This window comes from Salvelinus sp. IW2-2015, linkage group LG20 (assembly GCF_002910315.2).
Source record: "Salvelinus sp. IW2-2015 linkage group LG20, ASM291031v2, whole genome shotgun sequence".
In the NCBI taxonomy this organism is placed as follows: Eukaryota; Metazoa; Chordata; class Actinopteri; order Salmoniformes; family Salmonidae; genus Salvelinus; species Salvelinus sp. IW2-2015.
In genome coordinates this window covers 61,573,026-61,590,540 of record NC_036860.1, presented here as the reverse complement: position 1 = coordinate 61,590,540, position 17,515 = coordinate 61,573,026, and the positions used below count along the sequence as shown (strand labels likewise).

At 45.0% G+C, this 17,515-nt stretch overlaps 1 protein-coding gene across 1 annotated transcript in view; it reads left to right on the top strand.

Moving 5' to 3' along the window:
* The window catches only part of epb41l4a (erythrocyte membrane protein band 4.1 like 4A), a 106,932-nt gene that overhangs the window by 87,292 nt on the left and 2,125 nt on the right, over nt 1-17,515 (top strand). Inside the window, exons 14-21 of the mRNA XM_024013445.2 lie at nt 2,894-2,984; nt 3,254-3,340; nt 4,884-4,994; nt 7,636-7,692; nt 8,082-8,159; nt 11,269-11,388; nt 11,628-11,675; nt 14,887-14,958. Coding sequence (XP_023869213.1) covers nt 2,894-2,984; nt 3,254-3,340; nt 4,884-4,994; nt 7,636-7,692; nt 8,082-8,159; nt 11,269-11,388; nt 11,628-11,675; nt 14,887-14,958 — 664 coding nt within the window. The remainder of the gene's footprint in view (nt 1-2,893; nt 2,985-3,253; nt 3,341-4,883; nt 4,995-7,635; nt 7,693-8,081; nt 8,160-11,268; nt 11,389-11,627; nt 11,676-14,886; nt 14,959-17,515) is intronic.

Genomic DNA, 17,515 nt, shown 5'->3' with positions numbered 1-17,515 from the left:
TCTGACCATAATTCTATCCTCCTGATTCCTGCTTACAAGCAAAAACTAAAACAGGAAGTACCAGGGACTCGCTCAATATGGAAGTGGTCAGATGACGCGGATGTTACACTACAGGACTGTTTTCCTAGCACAGATTGGAATATGTTCCGGGATTCATCCAATGGCATTGAGGAATACACCACCTCAGTCATCGGCTTCATCAATAAGTGCATCGATGACGCTCGTCGGATGTGGCAGGGCTTGAAAACTATTACAGACTACAAAGGGAAACCCAGACGCGAGCTGCCCAGTGACGCGAGCTTACCAGACGAGCTAAATGCCTTTTATGCTCGCTTCGAGGCAAGGAACACTGAAGCATGCACGAGAGCACCAGCTGTTCTGGATGACTGTGTGATACTCTCGGTAGCCGATGTGAACAAAACCTTTAAACAGGTCAACATTCACAAAGCTGCTGGGCCAGATGGATTGCCAGGACGTGTACTCAAAGCATGCGCGTGCCAACTGTCAAGTGTCTTCGCTGAAGCGAAGGTAACCTGCCTAAATGATTACCGCCCCGTGGCACTCACGTCGGTAGACATGAAGTGCTTTGACAGGCTTGTCATGGCTCACATCAACAGCATCCTCCCGGACACCCTAGACTCACTCCAATTCGCATACCGCCCCAACATATCCACAGATGACGCAATCTCTATTGCACTCCACACTGCCCTCACCCACCTAGATAAAAGGAATTCCAATGTAAAAATGCTGTTCATTAACTACAGCTCAGCATTCAACATCATAGTTCCCACGGAGCTCATCACTAAGCTAAGGACTCTGGGACTAAACACCTCCCTCTGCAACTGGATCCTGGACTTCCTGACGGGCCGCCCCCCAGGTGGTAAGAGTAGGCAACAACACGTCTGCCACGCTGATCCAGGGTGTGTACTTAGTCCCCTCCTGTACTCCCTGTTCACTCATGACTGCATGGCCAGGCACGACTCCAACATCATCATTAAGTTTGCTGACGACACAACAGTGGAAGGCCTGATCACCGACAGCGATGACACGGCCTATAGGGAGGAGGTCAGAGAACTGGCAGTGTGGTGCCAGGACAACAACCTTTCCCTCAATGTGAGCAAGACTAAGGAGCTGATCGTGGGCTACAGGAAAAGGCAGGCCGAACAGGCCCCCATTAACATCGACGGGGCTGTAGTGGAGCGGGTCGAGAGTTTCAAGTTCCTTGGCGTCCACATCACCAACGAACTATCATGGTCCAAACATACCAAGACAGTCGTGAAGAGGGCACAACAAAACCTTTTCCCCTTCAGGAGACTGAAAAGATTTGGCATGGTTCCCCAGATCCTCAAAAGGTTCTACAGCTGCACTATTGAGAGCATCCTCACCGGTTGCATCACCGCCTGGCATGGGAACTGCTCGGCATCTGACCGTAAGGCGCTACAGAGGGTTGTGTGAACAGCCCAATACATCACTAGGGCCAAGCTTCCTGCCATCCAGGACCTAAATAATAGGCGGTGTCAGAGGAAGGCCCATAAAATTGTCAGAGACTCCAGTCACCCAAGTTATAGACTGTTTTCTCTGCTACCACACGGCAAGCGATACCGGAGCGCCAAGTCTAGGACCAAAAGGTTCCTCAACAGCTTCTACCCCAAGCCATAAGACTGCTGAACAATTCATAAAATCGCCACCGGACAATTTACATTGACCACCCCCCTTTTGTACACTCGCTGTTTGTTTGTTACCTATGCGTAGTCACTTCGCCCCCACCTACATGTACAGATTACCTCAACTAGCCTGTACCCCGGCACACTGACTCGGTACCGGTGCCCCCTGTATATAGCCTCCACACTGACTTGGTACCGGTGCCCCCTGTATATAGCCTCCACACTGACTCAGTACCGGTGCCCCCTGTATATAGCCTCCACACTAACTTGGTACCGGTGCCCCCTGTATATAGCCTCCACACTGACTCGGTTCAGGTTCCCCCTGTATATAGCCTCCACACTGACTCGTACCGGTGCCCCCTGTATATAGCCTCCACACTGATCAGTACCGCCGTGCCCCCTGTATATAGCCTCCACACTGACTCAGTACCGGTGCCCCCTGTATTAAGCTCCACACTGACTCGGTACCGGTGCCCCCTGTATATAGCCTCCACACTGACTCGTACCGGTGCCCCCTGTATATAGCCTCCACACTGACTCGGTACCGGTGCCCCCTGTATATAGCCTCACAACTGACTCGGTACCGGTGCCCCCTGTATATAGCCTCCACACTGACTCGGTACCGGTGCCCCTTATATAGCCTCCACACTGACTCGGTACCGGTGCCCTGTATATAGCCTCCACACTGACTCGGTACGGTGCCCCTGTATATAGCCTCCACATGGACTCGGTACCGGTGCCCCTGTATATAGCCTCCACACTGACTCGGTCGGCTGTGCCCCCTGTATATAGCCTCCACATGACTCGGTACCGCGTGCCCCTTGTATATAGCCTCACATGACTCGGTACCGGTGCCCCCTGTATATAGCCTCCACACTGACTCGTACCGGTGTGCCCCCTGTATAAAGCCTCCACACTGACTCAGTACCGGTGCCCCCTGTATATAGCCTCCACACTGACTCAGTACCAGTGCCCCCTGTATAAAGCCTCGTTATTCTTATTCTTATTGTGTTACTTTTATTATTACTTTTTAGTTTAGTCTTCTTGGTAAATATTATCTTCTTCTTGAACTGCACTGTTGGTTATAATGGTTAAGTAGGCATTTCACAGTAAAGTCTACACTTGTTTTATTTGGCGCATGTAACAAATAAATTGGATTTGAAACGATGGAAAGAAAGAGGGAGGTTTGTTCAGCATTCAACCTTACAGAACATATTTTTTCCTTATAGGACTGAACAATGTGAATCGGTCCAACACAAAGACGGAGAATGCCGAAAAAGAGGGAACGACTAAGATTACAGCACAGTCAGCTGTGAAGAGGTATCAGACATGGGCAAGTGATGTCAGAGGAAAATGTAGAAAATAGTGTATGAATTAGAGAGGTGTTCAGTTTGAAACAAATTGAAAAGGGGACAAAGACAGAAGGAAAGAATAAAAGAAGGAAAGAAGGATAAATTGAGATGGATTGAGAGAAAGCTTTTCCAATATCAGATCATATCCTTGACAGCTCTTACAACTGCTTAGCCCAGACCAAATACAGTCATGGTTGTATTTGTTTACCTGTTGTTTATTTGTTTGTTGACCTTTAGCTCCATAGTAACCAAGACAGAGAATGATGATCCAGAGGAACAGCGAGGGAAGCCCAGTGCACCATGGGATGAGAACGCCCCACAATGGTACAGTACTGTCTATGCTCTAGGATGGATTGTATTGGTCATGTCTGACATGTACATATTACAATAGTTATTCCTGGTATGTGTTTGCATTGGTTACGTCATTAATATTTGGTGGATTAAACGTCAGCACACACACACGCACATCTGGAGAAAATAGTGAGATAGGCAGGAGAGGGATTGCAGCTAGGGTTAAGTAGATTTCCTTGTTGGCCTTACTCACGACAACAACTGAGGAACAGAGCAAAGCACACATTTCATCAATGTAGGAGGCTGAACATAGAAAACCCTCCCAGCGGCTTCATCAAATACACTGCTGGAAGCTGTATGTGTGAGAGCACAGTGACAGCCAGTTTGTGTCTATACGTCTCCCTCGTTCACAGTAGCCTGGTCCCAGATCTGTTAATACTGTCATGCCAAACAATGACCATAGGAGTTGGCAACACATTACAAACAGATCTGGGACCAGGTTAAGTTCATAGTGTTTGTACAGTAGCATGGAGACAGACACAAAGAGATTGGTATTGGTATTTGGTATTTTATTAGGATCCCCATTAGCTGTTGCAAAACACTCTTCCTGCGGTCCACACAAAACATGAAACATAATACAGAATGACATAATACAGAACATCAATAGACAAGAACAGCTCAAGGACAGAACTACATTAAAAAAATGAAAAAGCACACGTAGCCTACATATCAATGCATACCCACAAGCTATCTAGAGATAAGACTGTGTGGCTCAGTTGGTAGAGCATGGCATTTCCAACGCCAGGGTTGTGGGTTTGATTCTCACGGGCGACTAAGAAATATAGAAATACGACTGGAAGTCGCTCTGGATAAYAGCTTCTGCTAAATGACAAAACTGTAACAGAACTGCCCATTCACATTCATCTTGTTGAGCCGGTCTTCGTACGAAATTGCAGTGCAGTACTTTTGACCAAAGCCCCGGTGAAAAGTAGTGCACTACATAGGGAATAGGTTGCCATTTCAGACATAGCCACTGTCTTCTGATGATAATTTAGTATTATCCAAGGCTATTTGCATATCAATAAGCTGGTTTCAACATTATTTCCTCTCCATATTGATTTGTGTTATCTTGGGGCTGCGATGTGCTCCCTCTTTCCCTCTCAGGGGGCTGTGAGTGTGTGTACGTGTGTGCGTGTGTGTGTGTACGTGTGTGCGTGTTTGTGTGTCAGAGGGGCCTTATCTGAAGCTAATGAATGCAGACAGACAGGATGTGTGTGAGGCCTGGGGGTCACTAACCAGCAGCCATTGGTGTGACCTGTTGCCTTGGCATTTAGATGTATCCTCTGAGACTATGACATCATCATCCTGCCATTTACTGACGTATCTGTGTCAATGTGGTTATGGCTAGGTGAAGAGGAATGTTGTCGTTTGTGTCAGCATGATGACTAAGGACTATACTTAGGAGTTTGTTTTTGCCAACAGATCATTCACTATATAGATCAATGTATGTATTATTGACAGCTAGCTGCCTGTCCTGATGGTAATTCTGATCAAGTTTCCTTGTTTTCCTCCCCAGTGGACTGTACAACACGGCAAACCAGCGAACCAAGTCGCCCAAATTCCCCAAGGCACGTGGTCGCACCCCTTCAGGAGGCAGCGGGAAGGAAACGTCCCAGAACCCACGCTGGTGTGTAGCCTTCTCCTATGATCTTTCACCTATGACATGTCAACCCACCTCACCTCTCCTCCCAATAGCTCAGCTGACACTAGTATGTACTGTCCATCAACTGTCCAGGTGTACCCTATGCTCAGGGACGTCATGCATCCCAAAAATCAGAGTGAGCCCAAAGTACGTGAGGATGCCTGGGGGGCTGGTCCGGAGGGTAGCCCCCCCTTTCGGAAGTTGGAGATTTTTGCATTTTCAAAACACCTGAAACAGCTTTTTCCTGTAATCTAGAGCCATAATCATTATGCTTATTTCTATGTAAAAAATATGTTTATTTTTCTGCATATCTAAGCATACCTCTTGAGCTGTCTGTAGCCTCCTGACTGGTGGTAATTTTTTTAAAGAAACTAAATATGCTTCTCTGCATCTCTGCTAAAATCTGGATAAAAGATTGAAAGGAATGTGAGTCTTATTCAGCACATTTAGTAATTACTTGCTTTTCTAATGTCTACCAACCTTGCCAGCAGGCATGCCAGCTAGTTAGATAGTTAGACAAGCTAGCTACTCTAACTTGATTGATAGCCTGAAATGGCTTCTTGGTAGCTAGTTATCAGGTTGGGAGATTGGTAACCTATCTAGGTTAACTAAAGCCAACTTCATAAAATTGATAGGTGGATAGTAGTATTACAGAGAAACACCAACAGGACAAATCTCAGGTCGTGGCAGAAGAGGAGAGGAGGGGACAGGACTCGGGTCGTGGCTAAAGAGACAGAGGAGGGGACAGGGACGCAGGTAGTGGCAGAAGAGGAGAGGAGGGGACAGGACTCAAGTAGTGGCAGAAGAGGAGAGAAGGGGACTGGACTCAGGTAGTGGCAGAATAGGATAGAAGGGGATAGGACTCAGGTAGTGGCAGAAGAGGAGAGGAGGGGACAGGACTCAGGTAGTGGCAGAAGAGGATGAGAAGGGATAGGACTCGGGTAGTGGCAGGAGAGGAGAGGAGAGGACAGGACTTAAGTAGTGGCAAGAAGGAGAGCAGGGGACAGAACTCGGGTGGTGGCAGAAGAAGAGAGGAGGGGACAGGACTCAGGTAGTGGCAAAAGAGACAGAGGAGGGGACAGGACTCGGGTAGTGGCAGAAGAGGAGAGGAAGGGACAGGACTTGGTAGTGGCAGAAAAGGAGAGGACAGGACTCGGGTAGTGGCAGAAGAGGAGAGGAAGGGACAGGACTCGGTAGTGGCAGAAAAGGAGAGGAGGGGACAGGACTCGTGGCAGAAGAGGAGAGGAGGGGACAAGACTCAAGTAGTGGCAGAAGTGGGGAGGAGGGGACAGAACTCGGGTAGTGGAGAAGAGGAGAGGAGGGGACAGGACAGGACTCGGGTAGCGGGCAGAAGAGGAGGGGACAGGACAGGACTCTGGTAGTGGCAGAAGAGGAGAGGAGGGGACAGGACTCAGGTAGTGGCAGAAGAGGAGAGGAGGGGACAGGACTCAGGTAGTGGCAGAAGAGGGAGGAGGGAACAGGAGTCGGGTAGTGGCAGAATAGGAGAGGAGGGGACAGGACTCAGGTAGTGGCAAGAATAGGAGAGGAGGGGACAGGACTCAGGTATGGCAGAAGAGGAGAGGAGGGAGCAGGACTCGGGTAGTGGCAGAATAGGAGAGGAGGGGACAGGACTCAGGTAGTGGCAGAATAGGCGAGAAGCGGACAGGACTCGGGTAGTGGCAGAAGAGGAGAGGAGAGAGAGGAGGGGACAGGACTCAGGTAGTGGCAGAAGAGGAGAGGAGGGGACAGGACTCAGGTAGTGGCAGAAGATGAGAGAAGGGGACAGGACTCGGGTAGTGGCAGAAGATGAGAGAAGGGGACAGGACTCAGGTAATGGCAGAAGAGGAGAGGAGGGGACAGGACTCGGGTAGTGGCAGAAGAGGAGAGGAGGGGACAGGATAATACATCTACTGCTGTTGCTCCTTCAGTAATTTCCCCTTTGAAAAGTACATATATGGGATAATGTTGCCTTCTAGTGGTGTAATGTGGAACTAACTGTAGAGCCTGTACAGTTCTTGCTCCTCCATTAGCATTACGCACAATATTGTGGGTACATGTATAACAAAACATGTTTGCCTTATAATAGCTGATAATTGTTCCTATACAAGCAGTTAATTACCAAAAATGTATTGTGAAGACACCCCTGTTTAAATTGCCTCATAAATGTGTCTATACTGTACTGAAGCTACTGCAAAGGTCACATAGTAGTATGTTTGTATGAAGTAGACCATTCTAGTAATCAAATACAAGATTTGTACTTCATGTTATTTTAATATGAATGAGTCATAAAGGTTAGTCTGGGCTGTGTCTGTTGTGGGGCAGAGATGCAGAATTTCTGGGTAGAAACCGTAAATCAGATTACCCCTAGGGTTTGTGGCCAATGAAGCATTCTCTTTGAATAGATAGCAATTATCATACATCATAGTGGGACAGATGCTCTCACTTTTAAGTCAGAGTCATGAATGTTTATGTTGATGATTAAAACATGTCAAACTCATCAACCCTCTCTGTTTAATAGTAGTTGTAACATGACAGTGACATTCCTCTGATGTCTAATAGTAACAACATGACAGTGACTCTCTGATAATAACATGACAGTAATAACTTCTGTGATATGATCCCTCAGGAAAGGCCAGGCCAGTGATCCAACAGATCCCCCGAACCAGAACGAACAGCAAAGGAGGTACAGTTAGCTTACAGTACTGCATGCTAAATTCTTCAATTCTGAACCTCTGTCCTCTCTGCAACTAAAGGGTCACATCTTTACATCCCTACGTTCCACACAAACTTAGACAACCCAGTGACTTGCCAAGATTGTCATTGATGTGCTGTGTTGTAATGTGGCAGCACCACAAATCCACGGTTGGAGCTCTACAGGGATAACGGTCTAGTCAGCGTGTGGTTCTGTTTTTCAGTAGTTACATTAGCCAAGTTCTGGAGTCATTTCTCTAAAAGTAAAAGTTAACATTTGTCCTCTCTCTCTGACAGGTCATACACAAACAACATTCCATCTCATTTATTTTCCCCTCGTCAACTTTTAACCTCGTTTTATTCACCGCTGCCCACCCGCAGGTCACGCTCCCGTGGCAACACCAGTAGTGGCAGCGAGTCCGAGAACTCCACCCGGGAGCATCGTAAAAAGAGGAACCGGTGAGTGATGCCACTCTGCTTTCCCTACAAGGAGACATATCAGTACATATAGCCATTAAATATACAGAATAAATATATATAGTAAACCACTACTACTACCTCCTATTTTGTACATAGTAGTACCACTAAAAGTACATAGTAATATTTCTCAAAGGTGACAGCCATTCCATAGTAAACTACAACTGTATCATATGGGGGTATAGCTCCCAAGACTACTATTTCCCTAAGCCAGTGTCTGTAAGGGAAGTATGTATTGAAGAAATACAGCATATCATCAGGCTGCTATTGTCATCTGAATGATACTATATGTTATTGAGACCCACAATGGTTCCTTCGCTGTGTCATACGATATTTGATACACTATAGACAGCCTCAAGTGTCTGAATATCTCATGATGGAGCGAAAGTAATTAGGAAGGAAACGAGAGAGTATATTTCATGGAAATTGTGTTCCTATCTGTTGTGACAGTAAAAATAGTGATGTACTGTATGTAAAATATCGTTTTTTCAAGTTTCTAGTTTTAATATGACATGCACAAGTACAGTGAAATGCCTTTCTTGACAGCTCTAAACCCAACACTGCAGTAATCAATAACAATTTAATACTAAAAATAACATAAGGTAGAAAAAAACTAAATAAATAGAAATAAGAAGAACACGAGAAAGTTAGTAAGCATACTATATACACTGAGTATACCAAACATTAGGAACCCTTTTTGCCTTCAGAACAGCCTCAATTCGTCAGGGCATGGACTGTACAAGGTTTTGAAAGTGTTCCACAAGGATGCTGGCACATTACATTTAAGTCATTTAGCAGACGCTCTTATCCAGAGCGACCTACAAATTGGTGCATTCACCTTATGATATCCAGTGGAACAACCACTTTACAATAGTGCATCTAACTCTTTTAAGGGGGGGGGGGGGTTAAAAGAATTACTTTATCCTATCATAGGTATTCCTTAAAGAGGTGGGGTTTCAGGTGTCTCCGGAAGGTGGTGATTGACTCCGCTGACCTGGCGTCGTGAGGGAGTTTGTTCCACCATTGGGGTGCCAGAGCAGCGAACAGTTTTGACTGGGCTGAGCGGGAACTGTACTTCCTCAGAGGTAGGGAGGCGAGCAGGCCAGAGGTGGATGAACGCAGTGCCCTTGTTTGGGTGTAGGGCCTGATCAGAGCCTGAAGGTACGGAGGTGCCGTTCCCCTCACAGCTCCGTATGTGGACTCCAAGGCTTCCCACAGTTGTGTCAAGTTGGCTGGATGTCCTATGTGTGGTGGACCATTCTTGATACACATGGGAAACTGTTAAGTGTGAAAAACCCAGCAACGTTGCAGTTCTTGACATAAACCAGTGCGCCTGGCACATATTACCATACCTCGTTCAAAGGCACTTACAGTTTTTGTCTTGCCCATTCACCCTCAGTGGCACACATACACAATCCATGTCTCACTTGTTTCAAGGCTTAAAAAGCCTTCTTTAACCTGTCTCCTCCCCTTCATCTACACTGATTGAAGTGGATTTAACAGGTGACATCAATAAGGGATCAAAGCTTTCACCTGTATTCACCTGGTCAGTCTATGTCATGGAAAAAGCAGGTGTCTTAATGTTTTGTATACTCAGTGTACAGGGTCAGTCAGTTCTAGTACCATATTTACAATGTGCAGGGATACTGGAGTCATAGAGGTAGATATGTATAGGGGTAAGGTGACTAGGCATCAGGGTATATGATAAACAGAGTAGCAGCAGTGTACAGTATATGATGATTGTATGTGAGTGGGTGTGCAGAGTCAGTATAATTGTATGTGGATATTATGTGTGTGTGAACAAATGATGGAGTGACTGTTTGTGTGTGTGTTGGAGTGACAGTTTGCGTGTGTGTGTATGGCCCTGTGAGTGTGCATAGAAACAATAATCTGCTAAGAGACAATAATCAGATAATAGTAATCAGATGATCTGTGTAGCCATTTAGTTAGCTATTTATCAGTCCTATGGCTTGGGGAAAGAAGCTGTTCAGGAGACTGTTGGTGTCAGACTTGATGCACCGACACCACTTGCCGTGCAGAAGAGGAGAGAATAGTCTTAGCGATTTTTCAGGCCTTCCTTTCACACCGCCTGATATAGAGGTCCTGGATGGCAGGGAGCTCGGCCCCAGTGATGTACTGGTGCTACTGTCATACCAAGCAGTGATGCAGCCAGTCAAGATGCTCTTAATGGTACAGCTGTAGAACTTTTTGAGAAGTGTTTCATCGTCACTGGTGATCAGGCCTAAAACTGTTGTCGTCAGCAAACTTGGTGTTGGAGTCGTACGTGGCCACGCACTTGTGGGTGAACAGGGATTACAGGAAGGGACTAAGCACGCACCCCTGTGGGGCCCCCGTGTTGAGGGTCAACGTGGCGGAGGGGATGTTGCCGACCCTCATCACCTGGGGACAGTCTGTCAGGAAGTCCATGATCCAGTTGCAGAGGGAGGTGTTCAGTCCCAAGGTCCAAAGCTTAGTGATGAGCTTGGAAGGCAACATGCTGTTGAACGCTGATCTGCAGTCAATTAAAAGCATTCTCACATAGGTGTTCCTCTTATCTAGCAGTGTGGAGTGCAATTCAAATTGTGTCTTCTATGGATCTGTTGGGGCGGTATGTAAATCGGAGTGGGTCTAGGGTGTCTGGGATGATGGAGTTGATGTGTGCCATTACCAGCCTTTCAAAGCACCTCATGATTACAGATGTGAGTGCTACAGGGCCGTAGTCATTGTGGCATGAAAACTTAGAGTTCTTAGGAACAGGAATGATGGTGGTCATCTTAAAACATGTGGAGATTACAGACTGGGACAAGGAGAGGTTGAAAATGACAGTGAATATGCCTGACAGGTGTTCTGCGCATGTTCTGAGAACGCAAGGTCCTTTGAATGTGGATGTATCATGTGTCAGTTAGTTGCCAGTTGCAACCATACTGTCATCTCTGTACATGTCTGTGTAAATGTAACATGGTTGGATTGTATGTTCCAGCCTTCCAGGTCTTTTATGGAGAAGTAATATGTTTATGCTGTATATTTATAATATACTGGCATATAATACTCCTATATGATATTACAATACTAAAATAATATTATATTCCAGGTCTCGTCAGGAGAATGAGATGGTGGACTCTGGTCCTCAGTGGGAAGCTGTACTCTGCCGTCAAAAAGAGAGGTCTCAGAACGACCCAAACCATCGTCGCTCACGACACCGTTCACGATCGTAAGACAACCACACACACGTCACACACACCCTCCTTCCCTCTCCTCCCTGCGCTAAAGTCCCCCACCTCTGACCTGACCTGGAACCATGCCTTAAACTACGGTCAATTTCATCTCCTCAATTTCCAGATGCACAGAGGGAAGAATTTCCATTCATTACAATAACTCTCCTTATCAGATGGTCCGTCTTATAAATAACCCTTCAACTATTAACCCCTGTAATTCTGTGATGTGTTCCAGGCGGAGTCCAGATGTGCAGGCTAAAGAGCAGCTGTGGAAGCACATTCAGTAAGTAATGACTCCATTTATGAGGTTCAACAGTGCTCTTTTAGAAATAAGCTGGTACCACTTTATTTGGGTAACTAGGCATCAGGATATATGATAAACAGAGTAGCAGCAGCATATATGATAATTGTATGTGCGTGGGTGCGTGGGTGTGTGGGTGCGTGGGTGAGTGGGTGCGTGGGTGTGTAGAGTCAGTATAAATGTACACTGCATTCAGAAAGTTTTTTAGACCCCTTGACTTTTTCATAATTTTGTGACATTACAGCCTTATTCTAAAATGGTTTCAATCACATGATTTCCTCATCAATCTACACACAATAACCCATAATGACAAAGTGAAAACAGGTTTTTAGAAATGTTTGCAAATGTATTAAAAATAAATAACAGAAATACCTTATTTACACAAGTATTCAGACTCTTTGCTATGAGACTGGAAATTGAGCTCAGGTGCATCCTGTTAACATTTATCATCCTTGAGATATTTTTACAACTTCATTGGAGTCCACCTGTGGTAAATTAAATTGATTGGACATGATTTGGAAAGGCACACACCTGTATATATAAGGTCCCTGTCACGGCCGTCGAAAGAAGTGGACGAAAGTGCAGCGTGGTTAGCGTACATTTTCTTTTCTTTTAGTAAATGTCGCCAACAAAACAAGAAACGAAGAAACAACCGTGAAGCTTACAGGGCAATAGTGCCACTAACAAAGATAACTACCCACACCCACAGGTGGGAAAAGGGGCTGCCTATGTATGATTCCCATTCAGAGACAACGATAGACAGCTGTCCTTGATTGAGAACCATACCCGGCCAAAACATAGAAACACAAATCATAGAAATAAAGAACATAGAATGCCCACCCAAATCACCCCCTGTCCAAACCAAATAGAGACATAAAAAGGCTCTCTACGGTCAGGGCGTGACAGTCCCACAGTTGACAGTGCATGTCAGAACAAAAACCAAGCCATGAGGTCGAAGGAATTGTCCGTAGAGCTCCGAGACAGGATTGTGTCGAGGCACATATCTGGGGAAGGGTACCAAAAAATGTCTGCAGCTTTGAAGGTCCCCAAGAACACAGTGGCCTCCATCATTCTTAAATGGAAGAAGTTTGGAACCACCAAGACTCTTCCTAGAGCTGGCCACCCGGACATACTGAGCAATCGGAGGAGAAGGGCCTTGGTCAGGGAGGTGACCAAGAACCCGATGACAGAGCTCCAAAGTTCCTCTGTGGAGATGGGAGAACCTTCCAGAAGGACAACCATCTCTGCAGCACTCCACCAATCAGTCCTTTATGGTAGAGTGGCCAGATGGAAGCCACTTCTCAGTAAAAGGCACATGACAGCCCGCTTAGAGTTTGCCAAAAGGCACCTAAAGGACTCTCAGACCATGAGAAACAAGATTCTCTGGTCTGATGAAACAAAGATTGAAATCTTTGCCAAGCGTCACGTCTGGAGGAAACCTGGCACCATCCCTACAGTGAAGCATGGTGGTGGCAGCATAACGCTGTGAGGATATTTTTCAGCGGTAGGGACTGGGAGACTAGTCAGCATCGAGGGAAAGATGAACAGAGCAAAGTACAGAGAGATCCTTAATGAAAACCAGAGCGCTCAGGACCTCAGACTGGGGCGAAGGTTCACCTTCCAACAGGACAACGACCTTAAGCACACAGCCAAGACAACGCAGGAGTGGCTTCGGGACAAGACTCTTAATGTCCTTGAGTGGTCCAGCCAGAGCTCGAACTTGATCAAACATCTGGAGAGACCTGTGCAGCGACGCTCACCATCCAAACCTGACAGAGCTTGAGAGGCTTTTCAGAGAAGAATGGGAGAAACTCCCCAAATACAGGTGTGCCAAGCTTGTAGCGTCATACCCAAGAAGACTCGAGGGTGTAATCTCTGCCAAAGGTGCTTCAACAAAGTACTGAGTAAAGGGTCTGAATACTTATGTAAATTTGATATTTCATTTTTTTCTAAAATTTCTAAAAACCTGTTTTTGCTTTGTCATTATGAGGTATTGTGTGTAGATTGATGAGAAAAAACACTTTTTTAATCAATTTTAGAATAAGGCTGTAACCTAACAAAATGTGGAAAAGGTCAAAGGGGTCAAAATACTTTCCAAGTGCACTGTATGTGCATATTATGTGTGTGTGAGCAAATCATGGAGTGAGTGTTTGTGTGTGTGTTGGCGTGAGTGTGTATGGCCCAGTGAGTGTGCATAGCGACAATAATCCGCATAGAAACAATAATCAGATAATCCGTGTAGCCATTTAGTTAGCAATTTAGTTAGCTATTTATCAGTCTTATGGTTTGGAGATAGAAGCTGTTCAGGAGCCTGTTGGTGTCAGACTTTATGCACTGGTACCGGCTGACGTGCTGAAGAGGAGAGAGTAGTCTATGGCTTGGGTGATTTGTTTTCAGGCCTTCCTTTCAAACCGCCTTTCAAACCGCCTGAGGTCCTGGATGGCAGGGAGCTTGGCCCCAGTGATGTACTGGGCTGTCCGCACCATCCTCTGTAGCGCCATGCGATTGAGGGCGGTGCTATTGCCATGCCAAGCAGTGATGCAGCGAGTCAAGATGCTCTAACTGGTACAGCTGTTGAACTTTTTGAGGATTTGAGGGCACATGCCAAACCTTTTCAACCTCCTGAAGGGGAAGAGGTGCTGTCGGGCCTTCATGACTGTGCATGTGTCTGTGGACCATTTTAAATCCTTAGTGTTGTGGACACCGAGGAACTTGAAGTTCTCAACCCGCTCCATGATTGGACTGTATGTTCCAGACTTCCAGGTCTTTTATGTAGATGTAATATGGTTAATCCTAACCCTAAACTTAACCCTTAACCTAGCCCTAACCCTTACCCTAGCCCTAACCCTTACCCTAACTAAACCTTAAACCTTATTCTAAACTTTACCCTAACCCTAGCAAGCAGTTGCTTATCAACAGATAGGTAGTTGATAGTGTGACCTACAGATGGACTATCCAAATAAAGTATGACCAATAGGCCTTTTTTCCTGTGTTATGAAAAGTTAAAGGTGTAGCACTATAATGACTTGACTAACCATTACTAATAGTTGATAACTATTCATAAAGAGTATATACTATTGAACAGTATGTACTAACACAGCCTTCAGAGGTTATTGAAACCAGTGTGCACAGCCTTTTCTCCAGTGAATGGTAACATGAATGGTAACATACCCTGGTGGTTTTGTTCCTACAGGAAGGAGCTGGTGGACCCTGCTCCTGATCTAACAGAGGATCAGCTGAAGGAGATCCCCTACAAGAAAGTGGAGTGAGTGACTGCTACTCCCTTCCTCATTAGATTAGATAGTCTGTACATTTTTTAGGATGAAAACTTGTCAATATGATAATCAGACAGGTCAATATGATAATCTGACAGTTAAGATAATATCATAATCAGACTGGTCTATATCATAATCAGACAGGTCTATATGATAATCAGACTGGTCTATATGATAATCAGACTGGTCTATATGATAATCAGACTGGTCTATATGATAATCAGACTGGTCTATAATGATAATCAGACTGTCTATATGATAATCAGACGTAGATCCTATATGATAATCAGACTGGTCTATAATGATAATCAGACTGGTCTATATGATAATCAGACAGGTATCTATATAATCAGACAGTAAATATATATGAATAATCAGACAGGTATATATGATAATCAGACAAGTCAATATGATAATATGATAATCAGACTGGTCTATATGATAATCAGACAGGTATAATATTATAATCAGACAGTATGATAATATGATATCAGACAGGTATATATTATAAATCACCAGTATGATAATATATAACCAGACAGGTATATATTATAATCAGACAGTATGATAATATGATAACCAGACAGGTTTTTGTTGTATTTTTACCCCTTTTTCTCCACAATTTTGTGATATCCAATTGGTAGTTACAGTCTTGTGCCATTGCTGCAACTCCCGTACGGACTCAGGATAGGCGAAGGTTGAGAGCCATGTGTCCTCCGAAACATGACCCTACGAAGCCGCACTGCTTGCATAACCCGGAAGCCAGCCGCACCAATGTGTCGGAGGAAACACCGTCCAGCTGGCGACCAAAGTCAGCGTGCATGCGCTTGGCCCGCCACAAAGAGTCGCTAGAACGCGATGGGACAAGGACATCCCAGCCGACCAAACCCTCCCCTAACCCGGACAACGCTGGGCCAATTGTGCACTGCCTCATGGGTCTCCCGGTCGGCTGCAACACAGCCTGGGATCGAACCGCGGGCCCCATAATCAGACAGTTATGATAATATGATAATCAGACAGGTATATATGATTATCAGACAGGTCTATATGCTAATCAGACAGGTCTATATGATAATCAGACAGATAACCAGGCAGGTCAATATGATAATTAGACAGGTCTATATGCTAATCAGACAGGTATATATGCTAATCACACCGGTCAATATGATAATCAGACAGGTCTATGTGCTAATTAGACAGGTCTATATGATAATCACACCGGTCAATATGCTAATCGGACATGTCTATATCATAATCAGACAGGTCTATATGATATTCACACTGGTCAATATGATAATCAGACAGGACTATATGACAATCAGACAGGTCAATATGATAATCAGACAGTTATCATAATCAGGCAGGTCAATATAATAATCAGACAGGTCTATATGACACTCAGACAGGTATGATAATGTGATAATCAGATACAGTTGAAGTCGGAAGTTTACATACACCTTAGCCAAATACATTTAAACTCAGTTTTTCACAATTTAATCATAGTAAAACTTCCCTGTCTTAGGTCAGTTAGGATCACCACTTTATTTTAAGAATGTGAAATGTCAGAATAATAGTAGAGAGAATGATTTATTTCAGCTTTTATTTCTTTCATCACATTCCCAGTGGGTCAGTGGGTTACATTAGTATTTGGTACATTGCTATATAAAGTTGGTTAACTTGGGTCAAACGTTTTGGGTAGGCCTTTCCACAAGCCTTCCTCACACATTAAATGGGTGAATTTTGGCCCATTTCTCCTGACAGAAAGCTGGTAATGAGTCAGGTTTGTTAGGCCTCTTGCTCCGCAGTGTGCTTTTTCAGTTCTGCCCACAGATTTTTCAATAGATTGAGGTCAGCCGGCATTTGTTGATGGTCACTCCAATACTTGACTTGTGTTGATCCTTAAGCCATTTCTGGGGCCACAACTTTGGAAGTATGCTTGGTGTCATTGTTCATTTGAAGACCCATTTGCGACAAGCTTTAACTTCCTGACTGATGTCTTGAGATTTTTGCTCAAATATTACACATCATGTTTCCTGCCTCATGATGCATCTATTTTTGAAGTGCACCACTCCTCCTGCAGAAAACCACCCCCCAACATGATGCTGCCACCCCTGTTGCTTCCCGGTTGGGATGGTGTTTCTTCAGCTTGCAAGCGTCCCCTTTTCCTCCAAACATGACAATGGCCATAGGGCCAAACAGTTCTATTTTTTTGTTTCATCAGACCAGAGGAATTTCTCAAAAAGTTATGATCTTTGTCCCCATGTGCAGTTGCAAACCGTGTCTGGCTTTTTATGGTGGTTTTGGAGCAGTGGCTTCTTCCTTGCTGAGCGGCCTTTCAGGTTATGGTCGATATAGGACTTGTTTTACTGTGATATAGAATACTTTTGTACCTTGTTTCCTCCAGCATCTTCACAAGGTCCTTTGCTGTTTGTTCTGGATTGATTTGCACTTTTCGCACCAAGTACGTTTCATCTCTAGGAGACAGAACGCATCTCCTTCCTGAGCGATATGACGGCTGCGTAGTCCCATGTGTTTAAATTGGGTTAT